The following is a 26,951-nucleotide window of genomic DNA, read 5'->3' on the forward strand; positions in this document are numbered from 1 at the left end:
GTAGGCGACTCCCCGGCAGGAAGAGCGACGGCCGTTCGGCCAATACCTACGAAGGTTGGCTGGACGCCCCACCAATCACAGAGCGGCATTGGAAGACGGGGCCGGGGCGTGGTAGAGAGAACCCAAACTCCGCCCTACCTGACTCCGCCCCCAACTGGAGGGAAACAAGCGAGCGTGCGCGCCTCCGGGGTCTCCTGGGAAAAGTAGTTCTCCTGGGTCGGCTCTGCGGGCTTCTGGGAGATGTAGTTTCTGGTCTGTAGGCAGGACGGAAGGAGCGGGGGAGGCCCCTTACGCAAACTACAATTCCCGGCGGGGAGCGCGGTGAAGGGGGGTGGGATCTGAACATGGCGGCGGTGGTAGCTGCTACGGCGCTGAAGGGCCGGGGGGCGAGAAATGCCCGCGTCCTCCGGGGTAAGGAGAGGGACCCCGGGGAGGGCAGGACTGCAGAAGATCCCTTTTCTTTCACATCCAGCCTGACGGTAGCAGGAGGTCAGGGCTCTCGGTTCCTGCCCACACTTTTCTGCAAGATCTTAGAGTCTGGGGGTGAAGAGATGCTCTTTAGAGGTCACCCAGTGCATCCCCCCGCCTTTGGGTTGCTCGACACCTCCGGGGTCTTGCTGCGAGAGGGAGCTCCTAGGAAGCCTGTTAGACTCCCGCGCTCCAGGTGTTTCACACTCACCGCAGTGCAGAGGAAAGAGCCCCAGGCTTCTGGAGGCTTGGGTTCCAGCCCCGGATAATTAGCAGTTTGACCTTGGGCAAAGCAGTTTGTCTCTCAGGGCGTCAGTTTCCTCTTCCATACAGTGCAGGGGATGGAGTAGACTATCTTTAAGGTCCCTTCGAGTGCTAACATTTGCAGTTTCAAAACCTTTTCCCGGATTTCCTTCATACGTCTCATGCGAGTCCCACTGCAGTCCTTCCCATCCTGTCGTCTGAGGAAGAACAGCGAAGCTTTTCGTCCTGGCACCAGGGTGATGAGCTCGCAGTGACGTGGAAGTGGCTTCCAAAGGTGCCACCTCGATGGCGATTTTCCCATTTCCCTTTGGATTCTCCCTGGCACTTGTTACTTTAGACTGCAGTCACTCCCCTTCCCCAGATCTCAGCCGTTCTTCCCCAGCCCTTACTGCCCCCTGCCCCTCCCTGCTTGCTTTCTTCTCATCTCTTCTTACTGACCTCCCTTACCTCCATCCACAGGCATTCTCGCAGGAGCCACAGCTAACAAGGCTTCCCATAACAGGACCCGGGCACTGCAAAGCCATAGCTCTCCAGAGGGCAAGGAGGAACCTGAACCCCTATCCCCGGAGCTGGAATACATTCCCAGAAAGAGGGGCAAGAACCCCATGAAAGCTGTGGGACTGGCCTGGTGAGTTTTAACCACCGCTTTGCCCACCAACGGGGCGTGGCTTCTAGGGAAGGGCAGGACTCAGAAACTTCTCCAAGTTTCAGGTGGCGAGCTGAATCCAAAGTTGTGGGAACAGAATTGTTGGGTTCGATTGGAATCTGAGATGGGTGGGGCAGGGGAGATGGGAAAGTATGTGGAATTGAGAAGACAGTGGGTTTACTTTGGAGTAAGCTGAGTTGATCTGATTCAGACTTGGGTCCCTGGCCTCATCCTCCCTTTTGGGAGCTTGGAGTGAGACTCAAGTTGAAGTTAAGTAGTTCGCTGAGATCACGTGAGATTGTACTAGTTGTATAGTAGTACTTAGAAGGCGTTATGAACTTTGTGATTGGGCTCTGACTCTGACCTTAATACATATTATTGACCAATATTAAAGGGAAAGGAGGAAGAAATCAACTTTTTTCTGCATGTGAGGTGTGCTAGCACTTTGCCATGTAATGTTTTAGGGTTTGAGATAAATATTACATCCCCATTTCACAGAGGAAGGAACTGAGGCTGAGCTAGGATTCTCACCTGGTCTGTGACTCCATGCTCTTTCCCCCACACCAAAGTGCCTCCCAAGCAGTGGTTACTTAGCTTAACTGAGGGGAAAACTGGGAGGGGACCTTGACCAAGTCTCAGAGAGGGAAAGCTTCAGGGCTGCCTGGAAAATCCTGCACAGGTGCTATTGCAGGAATGCACAGCTCGTGCTGAGGATCAGGCTCTAGTGGGGAGGAGGAAAGAGGTAGGCAGAGACCCAGCCACACTGGGCCTTTTGTGCCATGCCTAGGAGTTGGACTTGGCCAGGAAGTGATGGAGCACTATTAAGGGGTGTTAAGCAGGGAAGTGACAGAATCTGATTTGCGTGGGTCCCTCCAGCAGCCAGCACAGAGGACAAATAGACTATAAGAGGTATTGCAGCATTCACGCAATTGATGAAGCTAGAATGACTCCCCCCAGCTCCTCTGGCTCAGGCTTGGCCCCTCCCCAAACCCCGTGCACATCTCCCCACCCGTAGGGCCATCGGCTTCCCTTGTGGTATCCTCCTCTTCATCCTCACCAAGCGGGAAGTGGACAAGGACCGTGTGAAGCAGATGAAGGCTCGGCAGAACATGCGGTTGTCCAACACGGGCGAGTATGAGAGCCAGAGGTTCAGGGCCTCCTCCCAGCGTGCCCCATCCCCTGATGTTGGATCTGGGGCGCAGACCTGAGGAGTGCTGCGACCCTCCTAGGCTATTGACTGTGAAGCCCTCAGGTTCCGCCCGGATTCCAGTTCTTGCCTCTGAGGTCCACCAGAGGGCGCATAAAGCCCAGGCTGCTGCCAAACCCTACCCCGCCCCACCCTACCCCGCCCCACACCAAGGAGCCAGCCAAAAGCAAATAAAGTTATTGAGTGTTTAGTGGAAAGGAACCAGGTCTGGGTTTGTGAGTCCCTTGGGATGGGAGGGGCAGAGGGTGGGGCTGGTTACTCATGTGTGCTCCCTCTCCCAGAGCTCAGTGTTCCCAGCTGGATGGTGGGGCAAACCCAGAGACTTAAGTGCAACCAGCCTAGGCCCTGGGCCCTCAGGACCAAGCCGTCAAGAGCTGACGGCGGGGAGGGTGGGGTCCCACTCAGCCTTGAAACAATAAGGAGAATCAAAGAAGGTATTCAGGGTGTGGAGGCAAAAAAAAGCACGGCTCTTTACTGAGTCCAAAGGACTCTACTCTAGGCCTCAGTTTCCTCATTTGTTTTGTTGAGTTGTTTGTTTTGTTTTTTGAGACGGGGTCTCGCTCTGTTACCCAGTCTGGAGTGCAGTGGTGTGATCGTCAGCTCACTGCAACCTCCACCTCCTGGGCTCAAGTGATCCTCCTACCTCAGCCTCTTGAGTAGCTGGGACCACAGGTGAGTGCCACCATGCCCAGTTACTTTTTGTGTTTTTATTTTTATATTATTTATTTATTTATTGAGACAGAGTTTCACTCTTGTTGCCCAGGCTGGAGTACAATGGCATGATCTCAGCTCACTGCAACCTCCACCTTCTGGGTTCAAGCGATCCTCCTGCCTCAGCCTCCAGAGTAGCTGGGATTACAGGCACCCACCGCCACTCCCAGCTAATTTTTGTGGGCTTTTTTGTATTTTTAGTAGATTTGGGGTTTCAGCATGTTGGTCTGGCTCGTCTCAAACTCCTGACCTCAGGTGATCCGCCCGTCTCAGCCTGCCGAAGTGCTGGGGTTACAGGTGTGAGCCAACTTGAGGCCCAGTTTCCTCATTTGTAGGAGTTGGGACTGGTGATTTCTAAGACAAGAGTTGACATGGACTGAAGCTGCAGTCCATCCCCTCCTCCATCTGTAAAACTGTAGGCATACATACAGCTCTTTGGGGAAGACAGTTAGCTCTCATGAGCTTTTGGAAAGGGTCCATGGTATAGCAAAGGTCAAGCACTACAGCCAAGGGGTCTCTTCCAGATCCAGTGATCCAGTGTGATAGGGCTGAGCTCTCCCTTTCCCCACCCAACTCCTGAGCCTTCACTAGTCTATTGCATCCATCCCTGGGAATTGCTGCGATAGAGTGTATTTAATTACCTTGGAAAAGGTGGGAGAAACCAAGCCAGAATGCAGAAGGAAGAAGTGGATGCTTCGGGCAGAGCCAGACATATTCCTGGAGCCATACAGGGTTTTAACTTCTAGACATAAACTTTATTACATTTATAATTGTGTCCCTTTGTGTGATATATTTAGGATTAATTACTTAATAGAGAAATCCTAACTATATCCTTAGGCTGATTTGATTTCTGCCCCCACCCGATAGACTGACCCTTGTCCCCCTTCCCCATTCCAGCTCAAGGCACTTAATATTACAAAGAAGGCAGTGGCTGGCTGGAGAGATGGGCCTCAAGTCAGAAATCCCCCAGTGCAACTTAAGACAAACAGAGAGAAGTCACCTTCCTCTTAGGACCGTCCCTGGGTTAGCAGGAGGAAAGAATACAGAAGTCTTCAGTACCACAGTGGGCTTCAGTATCTCCCTAACCAGGTGAAGGACCCCCAGGCATTTTCCCTACCCGCACCGAGTCTCTCTTCACCCTGGCTACTTCCTGGCCACACGTATGAGTCTGCTCCTTACTTTCTGCTCTGAGCTGCCTGAATACAGGAAGCAAGAGTTCACTTTGACCAGAGATCTCAGAAGCCCGCAAGGAGGCCCCAGCAGCTTTGAAGAATGGGGAGCAGATGGCCATCTGTGGCCTGCTCTGTCTTACATCGTCACAAGCCAGGAGCAAGCCCAGGGGAGATGCTGTTCCGTGTTGGCCTGTATAGGTTACTTTGCTCATTCTATTATCTGTCCCCCATCCCCAACCCAGATAAACAATATATATATGTCACTGAAACAAGAAGGGATTGAAGCAAGGAGACCCATAGGCACAGATCTCGTCTACCTTCCTGAGCTAAAAGATGCCAAACCAAAGGAATACAGGATAATGGCCTATGTGTCCAGGACGCCAGGGATAAATCTCTCTGGCTTTGCTGGGGGAAGAAGCAGCTCCAACTGCGTAGCCAAGAAGCCTGTGACAGAGGTGGGAGGGGAACCTCGTGACCTTGAAGTCACGTCTACCTTTCATATTCCCTTCTAGCTATCGAATAGGCTCTTTTCATCTTCCTCCCAACCCCAGCTGTTAGGAAGAATGTGGTGTCATATAGTCGGTGGTGGGGAGAAGACACATCTTCAGCCTAGTCCCTGCCAAGCCCACCAAGAGCAACGGTTAGTCCCTAGCTCCTCCGTCCCCACCAGGTACCCACACATCCATAGCCAGAGAGGCCACCTGTCTCCAGGACAGAAAGGAAACTGGGCATGTTACTCAAGGGGAAGGAAAGGGGCCTGAAGCCCAGACCACAGTCACAAGGCCCAGCCCTCTAGCTTGGAAGGGAGAGCCCAGGGTCAGGTGAAACAGGGGCTTGCTCCTTAATTGCGATCCCCCATCAGCTGCAGCACAAAGGTGAAGATGTAGACGATGTCTGTGTAAATCTGCAGGGCGCCAGTGATGTAGTCCTCCGGGCTGATGGTGTGCTTCCGGTTCCCTAGGACCAGCTGTGTGTCGTAAGCCAGGAACTGCAAGGATAGGGGAGCCAGAAGTGAGAACTCAGGCATCAGTGTCCAGAGCTCATTTTTGGTCAGCAGATTTGTCCTGGGGGCCTATGCGCCACACAGTGCTTAGGGCCACGTTAATGCACAGCATAACATATGGGCTCTATGCTGTAGCCGCTCATAGTCTAGCGAAGGAGGCAGACACACCGTTCTCAATGATATGGCTGACTAGTGTTCTAATAGCGGGCAGCGTCAACAAAAGATGGCGAGAGTGCCCACAAAAATCAATGGAACCTCTGGACAGTAGTGGGAGGAATGGCCAGCTATGGCCCCATTCCCTGCCTCCCAGGCAGTCTAAATTCATGCCCCCTTCCCTAGGTTCCTCCCCTCATCCCTTCAGCTCCCCTTCCTAGAGTGGGGCTGGGACTTACTCACCAGGGTGAAACAAATGGCCCCCAGAGCAGCATAGAGCATGTGAAGCCAGTAAACCTGGGGAAGAAGGGGACAGGGAATGGCATTAAAAACCTCAGCAAAGCACAGGCCCACAGGCCTCAGCTTCCCCCAGGATAGTGGCGTGACAATGGGTAGAACTAGGGAAACTAGCTCTCCATGAAAGGCTACTGCCTTTCCAGATCCTGGAGGAAATTAAGACTGGTGCTATATCCAGCAGAGAAAGCAGAGGCCATCCTGCCATGGCTGTATAAAACCAATCTCCAAAGCCAGTCAAGGTACACAAGTGTCTACTATACTTCTAGAAAAAAGGCAGTTGAATTACAGTTCTAAAGGGGGCAGATCCAGCACCGCCCCCCCAGTCATGGACAGAATTCAATAGACCAGTTCCTACAGCCCAGCCTGGGAGGGGTAGACTAAGGAAGAAGGGAGGCTCCCCAACCCCTCTGGTAAGTATCAGAATCTGGGAGCACCCACAGGACAGCCCACATGACATGCCCACAGGTGGCCATCCACAGAAGGGCAAAGCTGGCCCATGGGCAGGCAGCCCTCGTGTCCCCATCCTTCCCCTTCGGCACTGTTCTCCCCCTGCTGAACGGAATAAAGGAAATAATTGGATCCAAAGACCCCCAAGGTCCCTTCCACCCAGGCCCACCATCTCAGTCCTCTGGGTTCCTCTCCCAGTCTGCCTCCTAGAACCTGATTCTCAGCTGCCAGGCAGAATGAATCCACCCCTTCCCCTAGGAGTGCAATGATGCAGCCCAGAGCTTCAGGTGCTCTGGCTCCAAGGCCGCCCATCTCCACATAGAGTCTACCCTCACCCACAAGGATGCTGCCTCCACGTTGGTGCCTTTGCTAGCCAGTCTAGAGGTTTTGGAGGTCAGAGCCCGCACCGGGGGCTTTTGGGGCCTGCGAGACCATACTATATAGAAAGTCTGCTCTGAACACTGGGTTCACTGACCCCAGCTCTCCTGGGACACTCACGTATTTGAAGTACAGCACAATGCTAGTGACAATCCCAGTCACCATAAGCACAATTCCCAGGACACAGAAGAGGCCTGTGCACGAGGTGAAGTCCACCTGCCAGGAAGGGAGAAGGAGGCACCTGTCAGACCGCTGTGACAACCAGTCCAGCCAGACTGGTCCTGCCAGGGAGTCCCAGTGCTGCCTCCTAGGGGACATGGGAGTGCCCACAACATTCTAAGGACAGAAACAGGACACAGTTTTGTAGGTGCAGATGAGGAGAAGGGGATCAGGTCTCTAGGGAACATCCCTGGTGTACAGGGGTCCGGGCCTGCCCAGGCCTGCTCAAGGGCCAGGCCTGATAAGAAAGGGGAGTCGGGGGGGCCAGGGAAGGGCCCTCCATGCCCTCACCTTGGTCTGAAAGCAGAAGATCGTGACTGAAATGGATACCACCGCAGTGATGATCATTGCAATGATGACGGCTTTGGTTTGGTACATACTGGGGAGAAGTAGGAGTTAGAGACAACAGGCATTAAGCCACATATGAATGACTTCAAAATCACCACCTCCAGAGGGCACCTGCCCAGAATCCACCCATGCATCTGGCTGCCGGCCCAGGAACACCCCACTCCCCACAATACACACTTCCCAGGAGTGGTGCTTTACCCCTGAATGTACCTGGAAATGGTACCTGTCATGAAGCCCATGGCAAAAGTCTGAGGGAAGGAGAGAAACAAGAATGAAATGCTTAAAAAGGAAGGCAGGCAGGGTGCTGGGGGAGTGGCCATGGTGGCCTCTGCCAGAGCTGGGGAACGCCACCAAGTTGGAAAGAGGCAGCCACAGAGGAGATCAGAACAGGCGGCCCAGATAAGGTGGGGGACACAGCCAGGACATCATTCTGCAGTGTGTCCCCATCCCTTCCCTGGGACCAGCCTCCCTCACAGCATCTCCACACCCTCCCACCACCCTTCTAGACTTACAAAAAGGGTCAGCAAGATGATGTTCCATGGGAAACGGCGTCTGAAGGGAAACAGAAGCCCTGATTAAATGACTCGGGGCCCCTCAGGTGTCAGAGGTTCCTGCAGCAGAAGGAAGTGCTTGGCTCCCGTGCCTGGAGGATTAAGCCGTGACTCCAAGGAGGGAGGCTGGCATGGCCTTTGGCACCTGTTCAGGTGTTCTACACAGGGACAATATAGGCCAGTGGGACAGACCTGTGCTGTGGTGCCAGAAACGCCTGGACTGGTTTGCAGCTCAGGCTCTTACTGACTGCCTGTGTGACGCGGAGAAAGTTACTCAGCCTCTTTGAGCCTCAGGTTCTTCCTATTTGTTAACTGGTTAAAATGCTACCTGTCTTGCAGGGTTGCTATTAGAGTGACAGCTAGTTAGCTCCTGCACACACATGGTCCTTTGTATACACCTGAACAGTAGCTGCCATCATCCTCCTCCTCATTTCTTGTAAGTTTCCATTCAGCTGCTATAAAGGAATCCTTTTTCTTTCCAAAATACTCGGTCCCCATCCCAACCCCTGTCACCCCTCTCACTGTCTTAAGTCTCTGGGACTCACCTGGGTCCCTGGCAGCAGGCAAGGATCAGGTAGGTGACAACGAAGACAGCACTGGGGAGAAAGAGATGGGGAAGCAGTTCAGGCCCAAACCTGCCCCATCTGGCAGCACACACCAGGCCAGTGAGTCGGGGCCCAAACAGCTGTTTGGAAGTCTGAGGGAAAGCAACACAACAGGAAGCAAGAACAAGATTACCCCCAGCCAGGGTCACTGAGATGCTCTGAAGCACCAGGCTCTGGCCAGGAAGGAGGTCTGGGGAGGCTGCAGTTGACGGGCTGAGAGGACATGGGGGCTGCAGCACAGCGTGCATGCCACCACCAGCAGGTCCCACTCTTGCTCTCTTGACTTCTGGTGGTCTGTTACTCATCTGGGCATGCACACCCACACCCTCTGGCATAGGAAACTGGCACCAACTTGGGGGCCCTCCCAAAAAGTATTTTGATCCTGCCCTGAGCAAAGCTGGTCACCTAGAAACAGAAGCCTGCAACCCCTGCCTCCCTGCCCGACCACAGAGGAGCACACACTCACTAGGACACGTAGTAGACAGCCACATTTCTCCTCACAAAGGCGCTGACAGGTTCCCTGTGGGGCAGGGGAGGACAGGAGGAGTCACCCTGAGGCTTGTCTGCCCCACCCAGGCCTGCCAGGCAGCCCTGGCTCCACCTTCTCTAATTGCCCATGGTCACCCTGAGAGCAGGGCCCACGGCCACTCACACTCCCAGCAGGTGACCCTGAACCCCCAGGGTGGCAGGAGTGGGTGGCAAGGCCTAGAGACTTACACAAAGGTGAAGATAGCGATGATGGCCACGGTGATGAGCAGCTGCACGGAGATGATGGAGTAAACCTGGATACAGACGGCCGGGCATGGGTCACCATCTGGCACCCCGGCCTCCCCCAGGAAGCTGCCAGCCCCCAATCCTTTCCTCCCACTCAAGAACCCTTCCTAGCTGCAGCCTGGCCCAGAGGCGACCCCAGTGAGATGCCTGGCTCAGAGGCTATGTGTCCTCAGCCCCCCTCCCATGCTCCCTGCCATCTCCCCTCCTGTCCAACACCAGCCTCGGTGACTACTGACTTGCCCTGCCTGGCCACCATGCTCTACCAGTACAGCCTCTGCACACCCAGCAGCTCAGTCTGCACGTTCTGTGCAGCTATGAGATAGAAAGGGTGGGTTACAAGCGAGTAGGATCATTTCTGGCTCCAAGCTGCCTATAGTCTAAGAAAGATGTCTGGGGGAGGTGGGCACTGTGGCAGAGCCCACCTAGGAGATTCTCCCAGACTGAATGTGTCCTCCCAAAACATGGTCAAGAAGAGAGGTGCAAAAACAGGGGGAACCTTGGGGTTAGAGAAGCCAGGTGCCCCTCCGAGAAGCAGACAAGGCTAGAGAAGACAGGCAGCCAGCGTATTTCATGGAATTGGTGCCATGGAGCTACTGTGGCCTACCCACTCCCCATTCCCACAGCCTGAAGGGCCCCAGGTACACCCACCTCCCAGTGCGTATCTTACCTTTCGGATAAAAGTGTGTCGCACTTTCCGGTCATCCCACTCTCCAGGCCCGAAGCTATCACTCACCGCTCTCTCCTCCCCATCATAGCCATGGCCTGGGCCTAGGGACAGATGACACTTGACCAGCTAGGGACCTGAGATATGTGGCCTCAATCCCAAAGCCTCCCTGACACTCTCAAAGTCTCAGATATCTCCAGCCAAAAGACAAGTGTTATAACAGGAACTCTTCTCCCAAGCTGGGGTCCTCTAGACACCCTCAGAGTGACCCAGAGCTGGCCTGTCACAAGGGGGTTTAGGTGGGAAATGTTCCTCGCATGCATCTGTGGAGGGTTTCTGTGTGCCCAGCCCACACCACTAGGGGTTCACTGCGGGGTCATAATGTAGTGAGGAAGCCAGGCAGGAGCATGTGCAAGCATCCACTGGGGCAGCCAGCCAGGGCAGAACAGGGGACATGGACAGAGGGTCGGAGAAAAAGAAGGCGGCAGAGTGCAGTTTGTGCAGCAGCAGGGATGGAGCTGAAGACGGGGATCTGCATCAGCCTCACAGAGGCAGGTGTGCAGAGGGTATGCATGACTGTGCAAGACCCATGCGCAGATCCGCACGAGCGCACATGTCCAGGTGAGAGCTGGCTGACAGCCCTCTGGGGTTCAAAGACGCTGCAGGGCTGCAAACATTCCCTGGATGCCTGAATGCCTCTTTTTTGAGACGGAGTTTCGGTCTTGTTGCCCAAACTTGAGTACAATGGCATGATCTCGGCTCACTGCAACCTCTGCCTCCCGGGTTCAAGTGATTCTTATGTCTCAGCCTCCCGAGTAGCTGGGATTACAGGCATGCGCCACCACACCCGGCTAATTTTTTGTATTTTTGGTAGAGATAGGGTTTCACCATGTTGGCCAGGCTGGTCTTGAACTCGTGATCCGCCCACCTCAGCCTCCCAAAGTGTTGAGATTACAGGCGTGAGCTACTGCACCCAGCCTCTTTTTTTTTTTTATTTTTTTTATTTTTTAGACAGAGTCTCGCTCTGTTGCTCAGACTGAAGTGCAGTGGTGCGATCCTGGCTCACCGCAACCTCTACCTCCTGGGTTCAAGCGATTCTGCTGCCTCAGCCTCCCAAGTAGCTGGGATTACAGGTGCACGCCACCACACTCAGCTAAAGTAGCTGGGATTACAGGTGCACACCACCACACTCAGCTAAGTTTTTGTATTTTTAGTAGAGATGGGGTTTTGTCATGCTGGCCTGGCTGGTCTCAAACTCCTGACCTCAGAAGATCCGCTCACCTCAGCCTCCCAAAGTGCTGGGATTACAGGCGTGAGCCACCACGCCCAGCCCCACCTCATTTCTGACTGAACACAGCATGTCCCTGCCATGATATTTACCAAACTTGGCTCCAAATGTCTTTTGCAAAAGTCAGATTTCACTTTAAAGGATGAGGAAAGTGGTTCAGGTTCCCAAAGGAGTTCCTAAGGAAGGCATCAGGTTTGGGAGGTGGCAGCAGTTTGTTGGGAAACAGAGCCGGTGCCCTGAGGTAACCCCTCAGGAGTCATTACTTGACCCAGCCCCATTCTCCTGTGCTGTATACTTGTTCTGGGACATGCCTCGTGGGTCTCCTTGAACAAAGGGGCCAGCAGGTGGCTGGGGGCCAGTTGCTGAGAGAAAAAGTGGAGGGTAACAAAGACAAGAAACAGAGGGAGAGATCTCAACAGAGAAGATGAGAAAAGGGATTTAAAGGGAACCAAAAGAGAAAGGGGACAGGAGGTGGTGGCCTCATCTGCTCCAAGTGCTGTCCCTCCCACCCACCCTCCATCTGCCCTTCCAGGACTCACCGTAGTTCATGGGCATCGGGTGGATGGGGGGCATGGGCTGTGGGTAGCCAGCAGGGTGACCGTAGCCAGGCTGCGGGTAGCCAGGGTAGGCAGGATACCCTCCTGGCAGGACGGATGGCTGCCCATAGCCCCCAGGGGGCGGAGGGCCTGGGTATAGGGGGTTGCGGTCCTCATATGGTGGTGGGGCGCTGGGGTTGGACATGGCCGCTCACAGGCTGAAGGGGAACCCCAGCTGCTGGGACCTGAAATGGAAGAGGAGAAAAGCAATCATGAATACCCAGGCCCAGCTCACTCAGCCTCGTGGCTCCACTTCCAGCCTTATCCAGGTTGCCTCTGTGGAGAGGAACACCTCCTATTTTCTCCTTAGAGGGCAGTGTGTCATTTGCTGTCCACAGGCCGCCTCCCCACCAGCTGGGCTCCTGTCCCTCCTGCCTCTGCGCCTGCTTTTTGTCTACGGGCCTCTCACTGTGCGGCTCCCCAGCCATAGGAAAGCAGGAGGAAGGATTCACTGAGGAGACAGGGAACCAGGGAGCCTGGGAACTCCCTGTTCTCATTTAAGAAAACCTTCCAGTGTTGGTGGCTTGATGGCAGAGCCAGCGAAGAAGCCAGATGGCCCAGGCACAGCCTCCTGGCAACTCACAGGTCCAGCTGGGACCCTCTGAAAGGGTCAGCTCTGCCCCTGCCACAGCTGCCACGGGCATGCCAGGCCTGGAAGCCAGAGCTGGGTTGGAGCCCAGGCTCGAAGTGGAGAGCCAGGGGGAGAAGTGGAGGAAAACAAGCCAGCCCCAGCGCCAGAGCTGCCAGGCCCCAAGGGGGAAGGGATCCAGGGACCCGGGGGCCAGTGGCAGGCTGAGTCAGGAAGCCTGAGAAGCAGGGGTGGGTAGTACAGGGGCTGGGGGCGGGGAGGCTGTGCCAAAGGGACAGCCTGAGACAGGACTTTCTGGTTCCTTCAAATAACAGCAGTGGCGTGTCAGAAAGGCATGTGGCAGCCTGCGACCACGGCTGCTCTCTGGCCTTGCTAGGGAGGAGAGAGTGAGTGCAGGGCCCCTCGGCCCCCCCGGAGGGGGAGACAGATGTTCTGAATCCCAGGCTCTCTGTGAGTTCCACCTGTTTTCCAGGTGCAGTGCTAGCAGGGAGGAGAAAGAGCTGAGGAGTCAGGCCACAAGGTCAAGGGAATGCCTTCCCTGCAGCAGGAAGAGTCCCACAGCCAGGGGAGAGCCAAGGAACCAAGGGGAGGGAACCCCAAAATGGAGTTGGAAGGGACCTCGAGGCCATAAGCTCCAAATGCTCACTTCAGATGACAGAATGCAGGCCCTTAACAGGGAAGTGATTCCCCAGGACCCCAGAACTCGCAGGTCAGTGGCATAACCAGGACGGAGGCCTTCCAAATCCTGGGTCCAGGTCCTTTATGTCATGGGGTGCTCTTATGCCTCCTCTGCCAGTTACTGTCCTCTGGGCCTGGTGGTCCCCTCTGAGGTAGCGGAGATGCAGGCTTAGGAAGAGCTAAGGAGGCCCCTAGAGGGCCCCTGCATCCCCAGTAAGGACAAGCCCTGGCAGTCTGGGCTTGACAGGGCCACCACCTCTTCTAGAGCATCTACAGGGGGCTTTAGGATCCCCAAGGAGGACAACCCCAGATGCAGGTCAGCAGACACCAGAGGCTCTCAGAGGCTCTGCTGGAAGCAACAGAGACCAGCATCTCTTTTTAGGGCACGCTGCACAGTTCAGGGATCAGATAAAGGACTGTCTTAACTCTTCTCTCTTAAGACCACTGGGATAATTCAGAGACAGGAAAGTGGCAGGGAGGGTTGAGGAGGGGGAATTGAACAAAGTCCAGGTCTCTAAGTGGGTTATTTTGAGGAAAGCTGTTCTCCATCTCCCCAGAGGGGCTGGGATAGAACCAGGGCAAGAATGTCAGGTCAGAAATACAAAGCTGGCCTGGTGCAGTGGCTCACGCCTGTAATCCCAGCACTTTGGAAGGCTGAAGTTGGCAGATCATGAGGTCAGGAGTTCGAGACCAGCCTGGCCAACATAGTGAAACCCTGCTCTACTAAAAATGCAAAAATTAGCCAGGCATGGTGGCGTGTACCTGTAGTCCCAGTTACTCAGGAGGCTGAGGCAGGAGAATCACTTGAACCCGGGAGGCAGAGATTGTGGTGAGCTGAGATCACGCCACTGTACCCCAGCCTGGGCAACAGAGCAAGACTCCATCTCAAAAAAAAAAAAAAAAAAAAGGCACTGGCCGGAAAGGCTCCATGGGCAGAAACCCCAACCATGATGTCACCATGACGTGTCCCAGCACCTCCTCAGGGTGCACCGCTGTGAAATGAGGTGGGGGCCACACGACCTCTAAGCCCACTGCCCCCTCTAACAACAGACTATGATCCTGGGAACTTGGCTCTGCAGGGCCTGACCTTTGCTTGGCCAGAGAGCTGCCCCTGCTCCCTCCTCTGAGCCAAGCAGGGCAAACAGGTAACTTTCCAGACCAAGTGGCTGTGGCAGCCACCGGGTGAAAGGTGACTCAGAGAGAAGGGTCAGCCTCCCATGGGCCGCCAGGACTCCAAGGTTCTGGTGCAGCTCAGAGGGTGCTGACTCAGAGCCTCACTCTTGCCTCCCTTGCCCCTCCCTTTCATGCTTCTGGTTTCAAAAGCATGTGCTAGTAGGCCTGCCTGCACACAGCAGTTTCCAGGCCAGTCCTCCGGGCACCTCAGCCACCAGTCCATCCACACCAGAAACTGCCATGACCACTTCAATTCACTATGCCTCAGTTTCTTCACCTGGAAAATGGGTCTCACACTAGTAATAGTACCCTCCACGGGGCTGCTATAAAAATTAAGTGAGAAAATACACATAGCAGGCCTGGCACAGTGGCTCACGCCTGTAATCTCAACACTTTGAGAGGCCGAGGCAGGTGGATCACCTGAGATCAGGAGTTCGAGACCAGCCTGGCCAAATGGTGAAACCCCATCTCTACTAAAAATATAAAAATTAGCTGGGCATGGCAGCAGGCGCCTAGAATCCCAGTTACTTGGGAGGCTGAGGCAGAAGAATCACTTCAACCGGGGAGGCGGAGGTTGCAGTGAGCCAAGATCGCGCCACTGCACTCCAGCCTGGGTGACAGAGCGAGACTCCATCTCGAAGAAAAGAAAAAAGAAAATACACATAGAGTGCTTAGAATGAAACCCGACCCCTGATCAACGAGGATAAAGGTTGGTTATTTTCAGGCCGGGCGCGGTGGCTCAAGCCTGTAATCCCAGCACTTTGGGAGGCCGAGACGGGCGGATCATGAGGTCAGGAGATCAAGACCATCCTGGCTAACACGGTGAAACCCCGTCTCTACTAAAAATACAAAAAATTAGCCGGGCGTGGTGGCGGGCGCCTGTAGTCCCAGCTACTCGGAGGCTGAGGCGGGAGAATGGCGTGAACCCGGGAGGCGGAGCTTGCAGTGAGCCGAGATCGCGCCACTGCACTCCAGCCTGGGAGACACAGCGAGACTCCGTCTCAAAAAAAAAAAAAAGGCCGGGCGCGGTGGCTCAAGCCTGTAATCCCAGCACTTTGGGAGGCCGAGACGGGCGGATCACGAGGTCAGGAGATCGAGACCATCCTGGGTAACACAGTGAAACCCCGTCTCTACTAAAAATACAAAAACTTAGCCGGGCGAGGTGGCAGGCGCCTGTAGTCCCAGCTACTCGGGAGGCTGAGGCAGGAGAATGGCGTGAACCCGGGAGGCAGAGCTTGCAGTGAGCTGAGATCCGGCCACTGCACTCCAGCCTGGGTGACAGAGCGAGACTCCGTCTCAAAAAAAAAAAAAAAAAAAAGGTTGGTTATTTTCATTAAATCCTTACAACAGTCCAGCAAAGTTAATACTGTTATTATTATTCCCATTTACAAGTGAAGAGATCGAGGCACAGAATTAAATCACTTGGCCAGGATAACCAAGCTAAAGTGTGATGAAGTCGAAATGTACCCCAAGACTGACTCCCAAGCGCCTGGTCTTAATCTCTCCCCCGAAAACACCCTGTCTAGCCAACCTTCTCATCCCTTCTGCCATAGCTTCCATCTAAAACCCTCTCATGACAACAGGAGGCTGACGCAAGTGGAAGCCAAACTACTCAGGCCCTCCACATCACCATGGGGCTAACACCCTGGCCAATGGCCCCGGGTGAAGAGGGTGGCCCAGGCATGGAGATACATAAAGGTTAGAGCTGAAAAGAAACTCACCCAAGGCCAGCCAACCCCTCACTTTACTAACTAGACAGCCATAGCACAGGGACCTGTCCTTGGTTACCAAGCTGGTCCTGGGGACAGGACGATATCCTAGCTGTCTGCATAGAGACCTGGGTACAGGAGAGGAAACCCCAGCATTAACGCTAGCTAGGGGAATTGCTAAACTCAGCCACACTCACCTCTGAGCAGTGCCAAGAACACTGTCAGACTGGCAAGAGCCTCCGGGGCCCATGGCTGCCAGGTCTGGCAGCCTTAGAGCCTGCTCTTGGGCTCCTGCCCAGCCTCCATAAGGGCCCTGGGCACTTCCACATCATCGAGGCCTCCGCTAGGGATGAGGTGTGGGGCTGGCATCTGCCTAGGTAGCAGCAAAGGGGGAAAGGGTCAGTGTTTACTTTCGTAGCTATGTCTAAGGGTAGAGACTGGAGAATGGAGGGGAAGGGAAGGAGGGAGAAGGGGAGAGAGATCACGAGATTGACCGAGAGTGAGGATGATACCCAAAGACTAGAAATCAGATCTTCCGGGTTCTGCCAGCAGCTGCTAGAGGGGCTCACAGTCTGCAGGGGCTAAAAAGGAATTTTAAGGTTCACACTGGAAGCCTGAATTTTCCCAAAATACAGTAGGCATTCACCTTCTGCTTGTTTTTGTTTTTTGTTTTTTCGGTAGAAACAGGATTTCACCATGTTGGCCAGGCTGGCAAACTCCCGGCCTCAAGTTAGCCACCCACCGAAACCTCCCAAAGTGCTGGGATTACAGGCGTGAGCCACCGCGTCTGGCCCACCTTCTGCTTGAAGGAACTCCAGCAATGTGGAGCAAGCCCCTTGGCTGCAGACAGCTCGAATCATTAGAACATTCTTCCTCGCCTCACAATGCCTGGTATCAAGGCATTCAGACTGTGCCCTATCCTTGCCCGTTATAGATCTAAGTTTGCTCCTCTCTCAGGGCCACAGTCCCCCATTAGGAAGGAACCAGAGCCCCTGCTTTCTACCACAGCAGCGGCACAAGTGGGTGAGCTCAGACAGCAGGACTTGCTGGGTGTCACGGTTTTCAGATGCAGAGGTGGAAGCACATCCTCCCTGGAGCCCTCTCAGTGTGGTAATCCTGCTGTTGGCCTACTGAGGCCCCGGCTGGGGCTCTCCTGGGGGTATCTGAAGGGTTAAGGCTCCGGAATCTGCAGAGGAGGCCTGAGCTACTGGGGTTACAGCAAGAGGAAAGTGTGTGTACTGGACGGAGGGATGGAAAGGAGCAGCTGACTGGTCCAGGCAGCCTGCTCTCCTCCCTGCCAGGGACGGATGCCCAGAGTGGAAAGAATAGCTCAGAATGCGCATCTCAGGAAACCCCACCCAGCAGGCGCAGGAGCACAGCCCGGATCTGACGGTTTGTTCCCCTCCCTTTTCCTTTATCTGCCCCCACAAGAAAACACTTGATCCTCCTACCCCAGGGCACAGCTGACCTCATAGCCACGAGAGCAGACGAGCAAAAAGATATACCGAGGAGCAAAAAGATACACCGAGGAGCGCATTTGGGCAACTCACCAGGCCTGATTCTGCACCAAGGGGGCCCAGAATCAACTAAATATCCTTCCATCAGCCTGAACTTTGGGATTAAGAGGATGAAGCCACAGGGATCTAAACACTAAAATATCAGAGCTGGCTTAGACTTTGGATCTCAGCTGGTCATTTGACAGACAAGGAAACCCCAGAGCCAAGAAAGTTCCTGCTCCACCCCAGAACAGCCCTCTTGGTCATGGGTTTGGAACGTCCGTTCCCAGCCCTGCCCACTCTCTCAGTGACAGACACCACCACACACCCTCTCCCAAGGAGGAGCTAGAACAAGCTACCATTCTCTCAGTTCTCTAGTGACCTCTCAGCTCAGAAACAGTTAAGACCAGGCCGGGCGCAGTGGCTCACGTCTGTAATCCCAGCACTTTGGGAGGCCGAGGCAGGTGGATCATGAGGTCAGGAGATCAAGACCATCATGGCTAACATGGTCAAACCCCATCTCTACTAAAAAATACAAAAAATTAGCTTGGCGTGGTAGCGCACACCTGAAGTCCCAGCTACTAGGGAGGCTGAGGCAGGGGGATCGCTTGAACCAGAGAGGCAGAGGTTGCAGTGAGCCAAGAACACGCCATTGCACTCCAGCCTGGGCAACAAGAGTGAAACTCCGTCTCAAAAAAAAAAAAAAAAAGACTGCCAGCCCTCGACTTCTGGCCCCCAACTCGAGGCCACCCCTCCCAGCCCCCTCTCTAGCCAGGGTGGCCTCTGTCTGAACCCATGGAGACCGAGGGGTGGCTCTAAGCTACCAGGAGGGAGAGGCTGTCCTGGGGATCACTAGAGGACCCAGGCACCGCAGCTCCGCCACCCTTGTCTGGAGTAGAATCCTGTGATCAGAGTGGTAATCTCAGGTTACCCCACCCAAGTCAGGATGGCCTGGGAGTACAGATAAGGGAAGAGGAAGCCATTAGCAAACTGATGCTGAAATACTTGTGAGCGCAGTCCTTGTTCACCTCCTTCTTTGTTTCATCATCTCCTGTCTTTTCATTGAACCTCAATATTAGGATGGGAAAGAGAGAGAAAAACGAGACTGATAACTAACCCCAATAAAGAACTAGGGAAGGCATGGTGGCTCACGCCTGTAATCCCAGCACTTTGGGAGGCCAAGGTGGGTGGATCACGAGGTCAGGAGATCAAGACCATCCTGGCTAACACGGTGAAACCCCGTCTCTACTAAAAATACAAAAACTTAGCTGGGTGTGGTGGCAGGCACCTGTAGTCCCAGCTACTCGGGAGGCTGAGGCAGGAGAATGGAGTGAACTCGGGAGGCGGAGCTTGCAGTGAGTCAAGATGGCGCCACTGCACTCCAGCCTGGGCGACACAGCAAGACTCCATCTCAAAAAATAAATAAATAAAATAGCTAGGGAAGGAAGGCAACCACTTAGAGTAGGAGTACTTCCAGTACTTACTACACAACTAAGGAAGTCCAGGTTGAATATCCCTCATTTCCAAAATCCAAAATACTCCACAATCTGAAACTTTTTGACCACCAAGATGACACTCAAAGGAATGCTCACTGGAGCATTTCTCATTTCAGATTTTCAGATTAGGGATGCTCAACCAGTAAGTATAATATACATAGCCCCAAATCTGAAAAAATCCAAAATCCATGTGCTGCTGCCACTGTAGATGTCTGCCCCCATGGGTATCGTGCCTATATGCTGGAGTAGGAGAGTAAAGTGTTTTCTTGGGGGTGGAAGGGAGTTGGGGTGGGTAAAGGAAAAGGGAGGGAAGGAAATTGTCAAAATGGTCCCCATTTTGGATAAGGGATACTCAACCTATAATAACTAAGGCACATCTGATCCTTGCAACAGTGCTGTGAGGTATTCTTACCCCCATCCCACTCTATAGATGAGAAAACTGAAATTCAGAGAAGAAAAGATCTAGGGTCCCACAGCAGGCAAACAGCAGAGATGAGTTTAAGCCCAGATCTCATGCCTGATTTAAAATTCAGCCTCTTTGCTTTTATATCAGGCAGGAGTAGAAGCCCCTGAGGCACCTGTAGCAGGCACCTGCATGAATAGGCAGCACCCAGGGTGGGGGCCAGGCAGCAAAGATCAAAACGATAGAAAGGAGCTGAGCAAGCTATTGCTGCTACCATTATTTCTTTCCCCTGCAGAAAGTTGATCTGAAGCCTGGGACCTGGGCTAGGAGGCAGGGACCCGAGTTCTTGTCCTGGCTTTGGGACTGACTCCACTGTGAGAGCCGCATCTCTAGACCGACTTTTAACATCAGTAAGACAATTCCCCTCAACTGAAAGAATGGCCGGGCATGGTGGCTCATGCCTGTAATCCCAGCACTTTGGGAGACCAAGCCAGGTGGATCACTTGAGGTCAGGTGTTCGAGACCAGCCTGGCCAACATGGTGAAACGTTGTCTCTGCTAAAAATACAAAAATTAGCCGGGCATGGTGGCACGTGCCTGTAATCCCAGCTTCTGGGGAGGCTGAGGCAGGAGAATCGCTTGAACCTGGGACATGGGAGACGTAGGTTGCAGTGAGCCAACGCCATGCCACTGCACTCCAGCCTGTACGACAGAAAAAAAAAAAAACCTGAAAGATCAAAGTCCACTCTGCCAGTTTCTGATTCCGAATGAATAGCCTAACAGAAGGCTTCAGGGCAGAATGGCATGGCTCCCCAAGAACCTACACTGGGGGGTCACTACGGATGTGCAACCGTTTGAGAGGACACCTTCAGAAGCAGAAGGACATGGCATGTTCTCAGGATGGGGCTGTCCATACCCTCCCAAACTGTACCCATAATGCTGTCTGGACCCTACGGCCAGCTCTTCCTGGGTGATCAGTTACCCCCAGGCTAAACATTATAACACTCTAGAAAAGAAAGAGTAGGAGGCAGGAAGTCCACTGACCTGGGTTCATGAACTAGCCACAGGAATCCAGGCAAATGACATCCCCTGGCCTCCTTTTATCCCTAAATCAGCCCATGTGGGGGAAAGGAGTAGGGACTTGTTTATGGGAGCCACAGAGAAACAGAATCACCTAGACAGGCACTTCCCCGACTGTTCTAAAGAACACGCCCCAGGAGACGTTAATGGATGAGTACTGGAAACAGATGACGCTTGAGAAACAATCCACGCCCCTTTCTTGGAAATTCACAATGGCATATTCAGCCCCTGAGAAGGCCTGCCATAAGCAACCCTGTTCAGCTTTGTTTAACCCAGTGTTCCTTCAAACTTCCTTAAGCCTGAACCACTTTTATCGAGGCAAACCTATTAACATTCTGTGGGATGCTGATCCAGGCCACCTTTGTATTATAGACACCCAACCCTGAGAATCATTCATAACCTAACTCCTCCTCTCTTAAAACCTTTGTGCGTCCACCTAGCTGCCCCTCAGAGCAGTCACATGAAGTACTATACATGCCCTCTCACTTTCAGGGGGTCAGCCCAGTGCCAGGATCCCTGGTGAGGGTCCTCCCCTTCCCCCATTCCACACAGCTGCTATCCCACCATGGGATTTACTGCCAAGGGCTGGGGGACATATCCAGCTAGCACAGAACCAGGAAACGGGCACCCCTAACCTCACCTCTGTGCAACGGAGCAAAGCACAAATCATTACAGACAAAAGTGGGGGCCCGTTATTATCTCCCTCCCCACCAATGGAGGTACCTGCCACTGTGGCCTGTGGACTTCTGGGTATCATTTCTACTTCAAAACAAGACACAGGTTTTGGCCTAGAATCCCAGAATCTTAGGGTTGGAAGATTCTGTCAAGGTCATCCCTTCCAGTGTCCCCAACAGAATAGGTCCAGAAGGCCCATGTCATGGTCAGCCATGTCGTTAGCAGAACTTCTTCCCAGAGAAGTGTATAAGCTTCCACTCTCTGGTCCTCCCAGTTCAGCCCTCTGAAAACACGCAAGTATGTGTGTTTCCCTTCTCTGTGGCTTCTGCTGTTTCTGAAGGGCCCAGGGTGAGGCCTGCGGTCGGAGGTGCTCTGAGGTAGACAGCGTCTGGCTGAGGCACCCATTCCCAGGGGAGGAGGCTGAGCCCAGGTGGCTATTACCCCAGCTGATGACATGAGGCTCTCCCAACACTTACAGGATAACCCATCATTACCTCTCTGATGTGCTCATTTTTACAAGTGAGGCCTTGAGGTCATAGGACAGGAAGACAGGGCCCCTGACACTGGTCCTGCCTCTTCCATTTAAGCTATAAACTGGTTTTCTGGATCCTCATGACTGGAGACAAAGAGAGGAGGCAGGTGAGGAGGAAGTATGGCTCCCCCTTTGTGCCAACAAAGCAGCCCCAGGAGGCACCTGGCTCCCCTGCCACCGCTGGCCAGCCCAAAGGCGCCAGCTTGGAAACCAAAGCTCACCGATGAGATGAATATTTCAGAGCCCAGAGAACTGGACACCTGAGGGCCCTTCCATGACATCTGGCTCTGACCTGCGTTCCCAGGCCTACTTATCCCATGTCCAGGGTGCTCAGGTAGAACCCCAAACTCCTGGGTACCACGCAGAGGCCACAGAGGAGTGAGAGGAGATAGAGACCCCACAGGACAAGAATTGGTGCTGACCCCACAAGGTCAGGGCCTGGCCTCCCAGCAGCCTCCCTCTGCTTCCTCCCACTGGTCCCTGGCTCCTGCCCCAGCCTCTCCACTTGCTTTCCCTTTTCTCGTTTCCCTGTTTTGTTCTCACTCTGACCCAAAGAAGTCACGAGGGGGATGTTACTCCCCTGTAGCTCTGTGAACCCAGCCGGGAAACAGTAGCTGGACGTGGGACTGGCAGAGGGCAAAGTCATGGTGACAGAGGTGGCCACTTCTCCATGTCAAACACTTGAGCTGCTCATTGGCTTCTGCCCCAGCTGCAAGCTAGGACCCCCCTTCCCCACCCCTTAAATATTCACCTGTCTACATCAAGACTGGCCCCAGCACGTGCGGGGGCAACCTGGGGTCCGTGCCAGGCCCTGGCTGTCTCCCCTCCCTCTTCCCTCTTCTCACCAGCTGAGGGCCATGAAAGCCCTCATCCCACACAGCTGGCCACTCGGGCTGCCATGGTGGACAGGCCCTGCGACAGAGAGGCCACTCGTGCCCGAAAGAGGGGACACGAGGCCACCCCCAGACCCTGGCTCCGCTCACCAGTGCCCACAACACGCCGCTGGGCTCCCAAGGCTAACCAGGTTCCACAGACCGGGCCGCCCACCCGCGCGCCCAGGAAGAGCGAAACGCCAAGGGCCAGGCGGGGAGATCCCCATTCTGGAACAGGCTCCTTGGGCCCAGGAGCGGGCAAGCCGGAAGCGGGCTCCGAAAAGTTTAGGCGCCCCGGCGCGTGGCCGCCCCAGCCCTGGCCCAGTCCCCACCGCCCACAGTCCCCAACGGCGCCGGCCCAGGCCCCCTGGCTTGCCTGCGCCGTTCCCGACGGTGCGTTCCTGGCCTCCGAGTGTTGCAAGTCCTCCCGGGCGGGGCAGGACTGAGCTCCGCTGGGGCTCCGCGCCCCGCCCCGTCGCGCGGGCCTCGTGGGGCGGGGCCTCGGGGCGCCGCCAGGGGGCGCAGGGGTCTGTCCCGGGCGCGCGCATCTCTCAGAGCCCCGACGACGCCTCACTAATAACACGGGGGTATTTTCGGATTTAAAGGCAATACATGATATTGATGGGAAGCTAGAAAAGAAACAGAAATGCAGGGAAGAAAGTAACTTCTCTCCACCCCTCCTAGTTCCTAGGGGGAAGCGTTCGCTTTGGGGCCTTCTTTGGCTATTACATTTCTGTATGTATTTTGTTTATCTACTGTGGGGTATGTTGTATGATGTTGCGTTTACTGCCCTTCTTTTTACTTAATATTTTATCATGAACATTTTTCTTCTCACTAAATAGTCTTCAAAAGCACAATCTTAATGCCGTAAAGTATTCCATTGCATGACTATGCAGATTAAATTAATTTCCTACCGGAGGCCATTTGTTTCCCATTTTTACATTAGAAATAAATCAGTAATTAAAATCCTTGATAATTCTGTGCTTTTTGAGATAAATGCACTTTTCGAGTTTAAAACTGCAAACATGCAAACCTAAAGATGGAACTTAGAATCTCTGTTTAGAATTACTCAACCAGGAAAGCAGGTGTTTTCCTGGAGTCAGAATTCAGAAGTCCTGCATTGAGATGTCGATTACTACTGTTAGGTAGGTCTTAACCCTCAACCCAGTGAAGAATGCAGTAGCAAAGGAGGAAAGAGTTTCGGGGAAGTTCTGAAATATTACTGGAGCCTGGACATGGTGACTTACGCCTGTGATCCTAGCACTTTTGGGAGGCCTAGGCCAGAGGATGGCTTGAGGCCAGAAGTTGGAGACCTAGCCTGGGCAACATAGAGAGACCTTGTCTCAATTGAAAAAGAAAGAAACATTACCGAGGCTTGCCTGAGTTTCCGTGGTTCCAAAGTCCATGTTCTTTCCGTGACACCAAGGCTACCAGTAGTTGACCAACTCTGTTTAAAGTGCTTATCTTGTGTTAATAGCTACAGGTCAGCACCACACAACACCACCACTGAATGTCTTTTTTTTCTCAGGCTGGAGTGCAGTAGTGCCATCTCGGCTCACTGCATCCTCCTCCTCCTGGTTTCAAGTGATTCTCCAGCCTCAGCCTCCTGCGTAGCTGGGATTACAAGTGTGTGCCACTACACCCAGCTAATTTTGTTTGTTTTTGTAGCTGGGATTACAAGTGTGTGCCACTACACCCAGCTAATTTTGTTTGTTTTTGTTTGGTTTGTTTTGTAGAGACAGGTTTTCACCATGTTGCCTAGGCTGGTCTCAAACCCCTGAGCTCAAAGCAATCCGCCCACTTCGGCCACCCAAAGTACTGGAATTATAGACAAGAGCCACCGCGTCCAGCCCCAAAACAGAGATTTAAAAAAAAAAAAAAAAAAAAAAAATTTTTTAACTGCCCCCCATATACACACTATGTGTGTTTATTTATGTAAATATAGTTTAAGTAGGAGTTACTTAGGGGGACTAGTGGCCATTATGGTGGGCTAGCTCCCCCAGACACCCCAACCCTTCAATGTAATTCCAGTTCCTACGGGCCAAGAACCTCATTTTAGAAAGTCCCCACCCAAGGTGTGATCTCACCAGAGCAAGTACAGTTCTGCTCAGTTTCTGTTTCCCCCTTGTTCAAGGAGTAACACTGCAGGTGAAATGCATGGCCCGTGGAATCTGGCCAGATCCCCGACATTTTTTCATGCTCTCTACACTTGGGCTGTCTTAGTCCATCTGGGCTGCTACAACAAAAATACCTTAGAGTGGGTAATTTAGAAACAGCAGAAATGTATTGCTCACAGTTCTGGAGGGTGGGAAATCCAACATCAAGGCACCAGCAGGTTAGGTGTCTGATGAAGGCTCCCTCTGCTTCACAGATGATGTCGTTTAACTGAGTCTTCATATGGCCAAGGAAGAAACAGACACCCTCCAACCAGCGTGTTTTTTGTTTGTTTGTTTGTTTGTTTGTTTTTGTTTTTTGCTTTTTGGGGTTGTTTTTTGTTTTGTTTTTTTTTTTTGAGACAGAATCTCACTCTGTGGTCCAGGCTGGAGTGCAATGGCACAATTATGGCTCACTGCAGCCTTGACCTCCCAGGTACAAGCAATCCTTCCAACTCAGCCTCCCGAGTAGCTGGGGACTACAGGCATGTACCACCACATCCAGCTAATGTTTGTATTTTTTGTAGAGACAGGGTCTCACTATGTTGCCCAGGCTGGTCTTGAACTCCTGGGCTAAAGCAATTTGCCCTCCTCCACCTCCCAAAGTGCTGGGATCACAGGCGTGAGCCACTGCACCTGGCCACCAACTTCTAAGAGCATGAATTCCATTCCAGAGGGTTCCGCCTTCATGACCTAATCACCTCCTAAAGGCCCCACCTTCTAATACTATCACATTGAGGATTAAGTTTCAACAAATGAATGGAGCAGGGACAACAACATTCAGACCATAGCAGGCCCCTTCTCCACAAAACACCCTCCACTTTCTAGAACCACCAGGATGGGGAATATCCAAGGAGATTCCATTTCCAGCCAGCAATCACCAGCGACTCACATCTGCCTGACTGGGGGAGTGGAACATGGGGCACACGAGGCAAGCCCACACAAGCCTTGCTGCGTGCTTTTTCTCCAGAGCCCTTTTTCTGACTATAGGGTCAAAAGTAACACCTGAAGCAGCTGGCCCAGAGCAGCAGTGCTTCGCTGACAATAGGCATTCAATAAATGATGTTTTTTCTCTTGGGCCCTATCTGCAAAATTATTAAGTAAGCTCTTTTTGTCTGCCAACTAGACAGGAATTTCCGGTTCTAGAAGTGAGAAGGCTGAAAGGACACAGCCCCTGCTCTCAAGAAACTCACAATCTAAGGGAGCCAGTAAAATGACAGATTATTACAATGTCGACAGTTTGACAAGTGCCGGCAGATAAAGAAATATTCACTTGGTTTCTCCAGATCCCAGAGAAAGCTGCTAACCCAGTGTGGGGAATGGGGTGGGGGTTCTGGAAAGGACTTCAGAGGAGGTGACAACTGAGTAGAGTGTTAGGAGGTGTTAGGAACCAGCCTAGTCGGAGGAGGGGAGAAGGTTCTCCAGGCAGAGGGAAAGGGGCTTAGGGCCAGTTGCCCCAGCAAGCTAGGATGTGGGGTGGAGGGTGCAATGCGGTAGAAGGGGTAGGAAAAAGGGCTGGCCAAGGAGGCAGGGGCCAGGAATTGAGATTTTACCCTGAAAGCAATGGGGAGCCAGAAAATAACCACCTAGAGGGAGTTTGGGAGGGTTGGGGAGGCTCTGGTGGTGCCCCTGGGGTAGGGTTCCAGCTTTAGTAAATAAAGATGCAAGGCAACCAGTTAAAGTTGAACTTCAGATAAACAACAAACTTTTTTTTTTTTTTTTTTTTTTTTTCGAGACAAGGTCTGGCTCTGCACTCCCAGGCTGGAATACAGTAGTGCGATCTTGGCTTGCAGCAACCTCTACCTCCCAGGCTCAAGCCATCCTCCCACCTCAACCTCTCAAGTAGCTGGGACTACAGATGTGAGCACCACCACGCCCGGCTAATTTTTGTATTTTCTGTAGAGACAGGGTTTTGCCATGTTACCCAGGCTGGTCTCAAACTCATGAGCTCAAGCAATCCACCCACCTCGGCCTCCCAAATTGCTGGGACTACAAGCATGAGCCGCCGCACCCAGCCAAACAATTTTTTTTCATGTAAGCATATCCCACTGCGCCATATAATATTTGGAAATACTTATACTAGAAAGAGTACTCATTGCTTACCTGAAATTCATATTTAACTGGTCGTTTGTGTTTTTCTGGCAACACTGCCTGGGAGGAAAGTGGAGTCAAGTCCACGGCTGCCGGAAGAGGGGTGGGGGAGTGAAAGGGATTAGGCTGATGTTTATTTTAGGACTGGAGTAGCTAAAGCTTAGTGATTGGTGGGAGGGGGTGGTGGCAGCCTGAAAGGGGTGGGCCCAGGTGG

At 53.2% G+C, this 26,951-nt stretch overlaps 2 protein-coding genes and 1 long non-coding RNA gene across 12 annotated transcripts in view; 2 read left to right on the forward strand and 1 right to left on the reverse strand.

Annotated features, from left to right (window-relative positions):
* Nucleotides 1-323: 323 nt before the first annotated feature.
* The window catches only part of PNKD (PNKD metallo-beta-lactamase domain containing), a 78,804-nt gene continuing 52,176 nt past the window's right edge, over nucleotides 324-26,951 (forward strand). Inside the window, exons 1-3 of one of the 3 annotated variants that reach the window (XM_045367697.2) lie at nucleotides 324-411; nucleotides 912-1,006; nucleotides 1,192-1,360. In XM_045367697.2, the coding sequence (XP_045223632.1) occupies nucleotides 1,338-1,360 (23 nt within the window). In that variant the 5' untranslated portion in view covers nucleotides 324-411; nucleotides 912-1,006; nucleotides 1,192-1,337. Of the gene's footprint in view, nucleotides 412-911; nucleotides 1,007-1,191; nucleotides 1,361-2,393; nucleotides 2,787-26,951 lie in introns of those variants that run through there. The other 2 variants (XM_015432089.3, XM_015432086.3) reach the window with 2 other exon arrangements.
* On the reverse strand, nucleotides 4,030-26,842 carry TMBIM1 (transmembrane BAX inhibitor motif containing 1). Of its 8 annotated transcripts, none has more exons than XR_012421471.1 (13): nucleotides 22,870-22,937; nucleotides 16,138-16,313; nucleotides 11,735-11,976; nucleotides 9,911-10,011; nucleotides 9,187-9,251; nucleotides 8,936-8,989; nucleotides 8,410-8,460; nucleotides 7,826-7,924; nucleotides 7,524-7,561; nucleotides 7,257-7,344; nucleotides 6,867-6,962; nucleotides 5,868-5,921; nucleotides 4,030-5,456 (listed from the first exon to the last, which is right to left on the reverse strand). XR_012421471.1 is itself a non-coding variant. In XM_065526074.1 (13 exons), the coding sequence occupies exons 3-13, from the start codon at nucleotides 11,934-11,936 to the stop codon at nucleotides 5,310-5,312; spliced, it is 936 nt and encodes a 311-aa protein (XP_065382146.1). In that variant the 5' UTR covers nucleotides 11,937-11,976; nucleotides 16,138-16,309; nucleotides 22,870-22,937; the 3' UTR covers nucleotides 4,030-5,309. The 8 variants fall into 8 exon arrangements, 6 of the variants coding, with proteins under 6 accessions (XP_065382146.1, XP_015288259.1, XP_045223637.1 ...); XM_065526074.1 differs by having other exon boundaries at nucleotides 7,826-7,865; nucleotides 16,138-16,309; XM_015432773.3 differs by having other exon boundaries at nucleotides 7,826-7,865.
* LOC141408226 (uncharacterized) lies at nucleotides 10,760-11,979 on the forward strand. The gene is made up of 2 exons (XR_012421472.1): nucleotides 10,760-11,040; nucleotides 11,082-11,979. It is a non-coding gene; the product is annotated as an uncharacterized lncRNA (long non-coding RNA).

This window comes from Macaca fascicularis, chromosome 12 (genome assembly GCF_037993035.2).
Source record: "Macaca fascicularis isolate 582-1 chromosome 12, T2T-MFA8v1.1".
NCBI classification, from domain to species: Eukaryota; Metazoa; Chordata; class Mammalia; order Primates; family Cercopithecidae; genus Macaca; species Macaca fascicularis.

Excerpts from the sequence above, each read along its gene's own strand:
- TMBIM1 (XM_045367702.2), bottom strand. The coding sequence starts at position 11,936 with ATGTCCAACCCCAGCGCCCCACCACCATATGAGGACCGCAACCCCCTA. Across the intron at positions 8,990-9,186 it reads ATCGCTATCTTCACCTTTGT|GGAACCTGTCAGCGCCTTTG; the intron begins GTAAGTCTCTAG and ends CCTGCCCCACAG. Across the intron at positions 5,922-6,866 it reads TTGTGCTGTACTTCAAATAC|GTTTACTGGCTTCACATGCT; the intron begins GTGAGTGTCCCA and ends CTTCTTCCCCAG.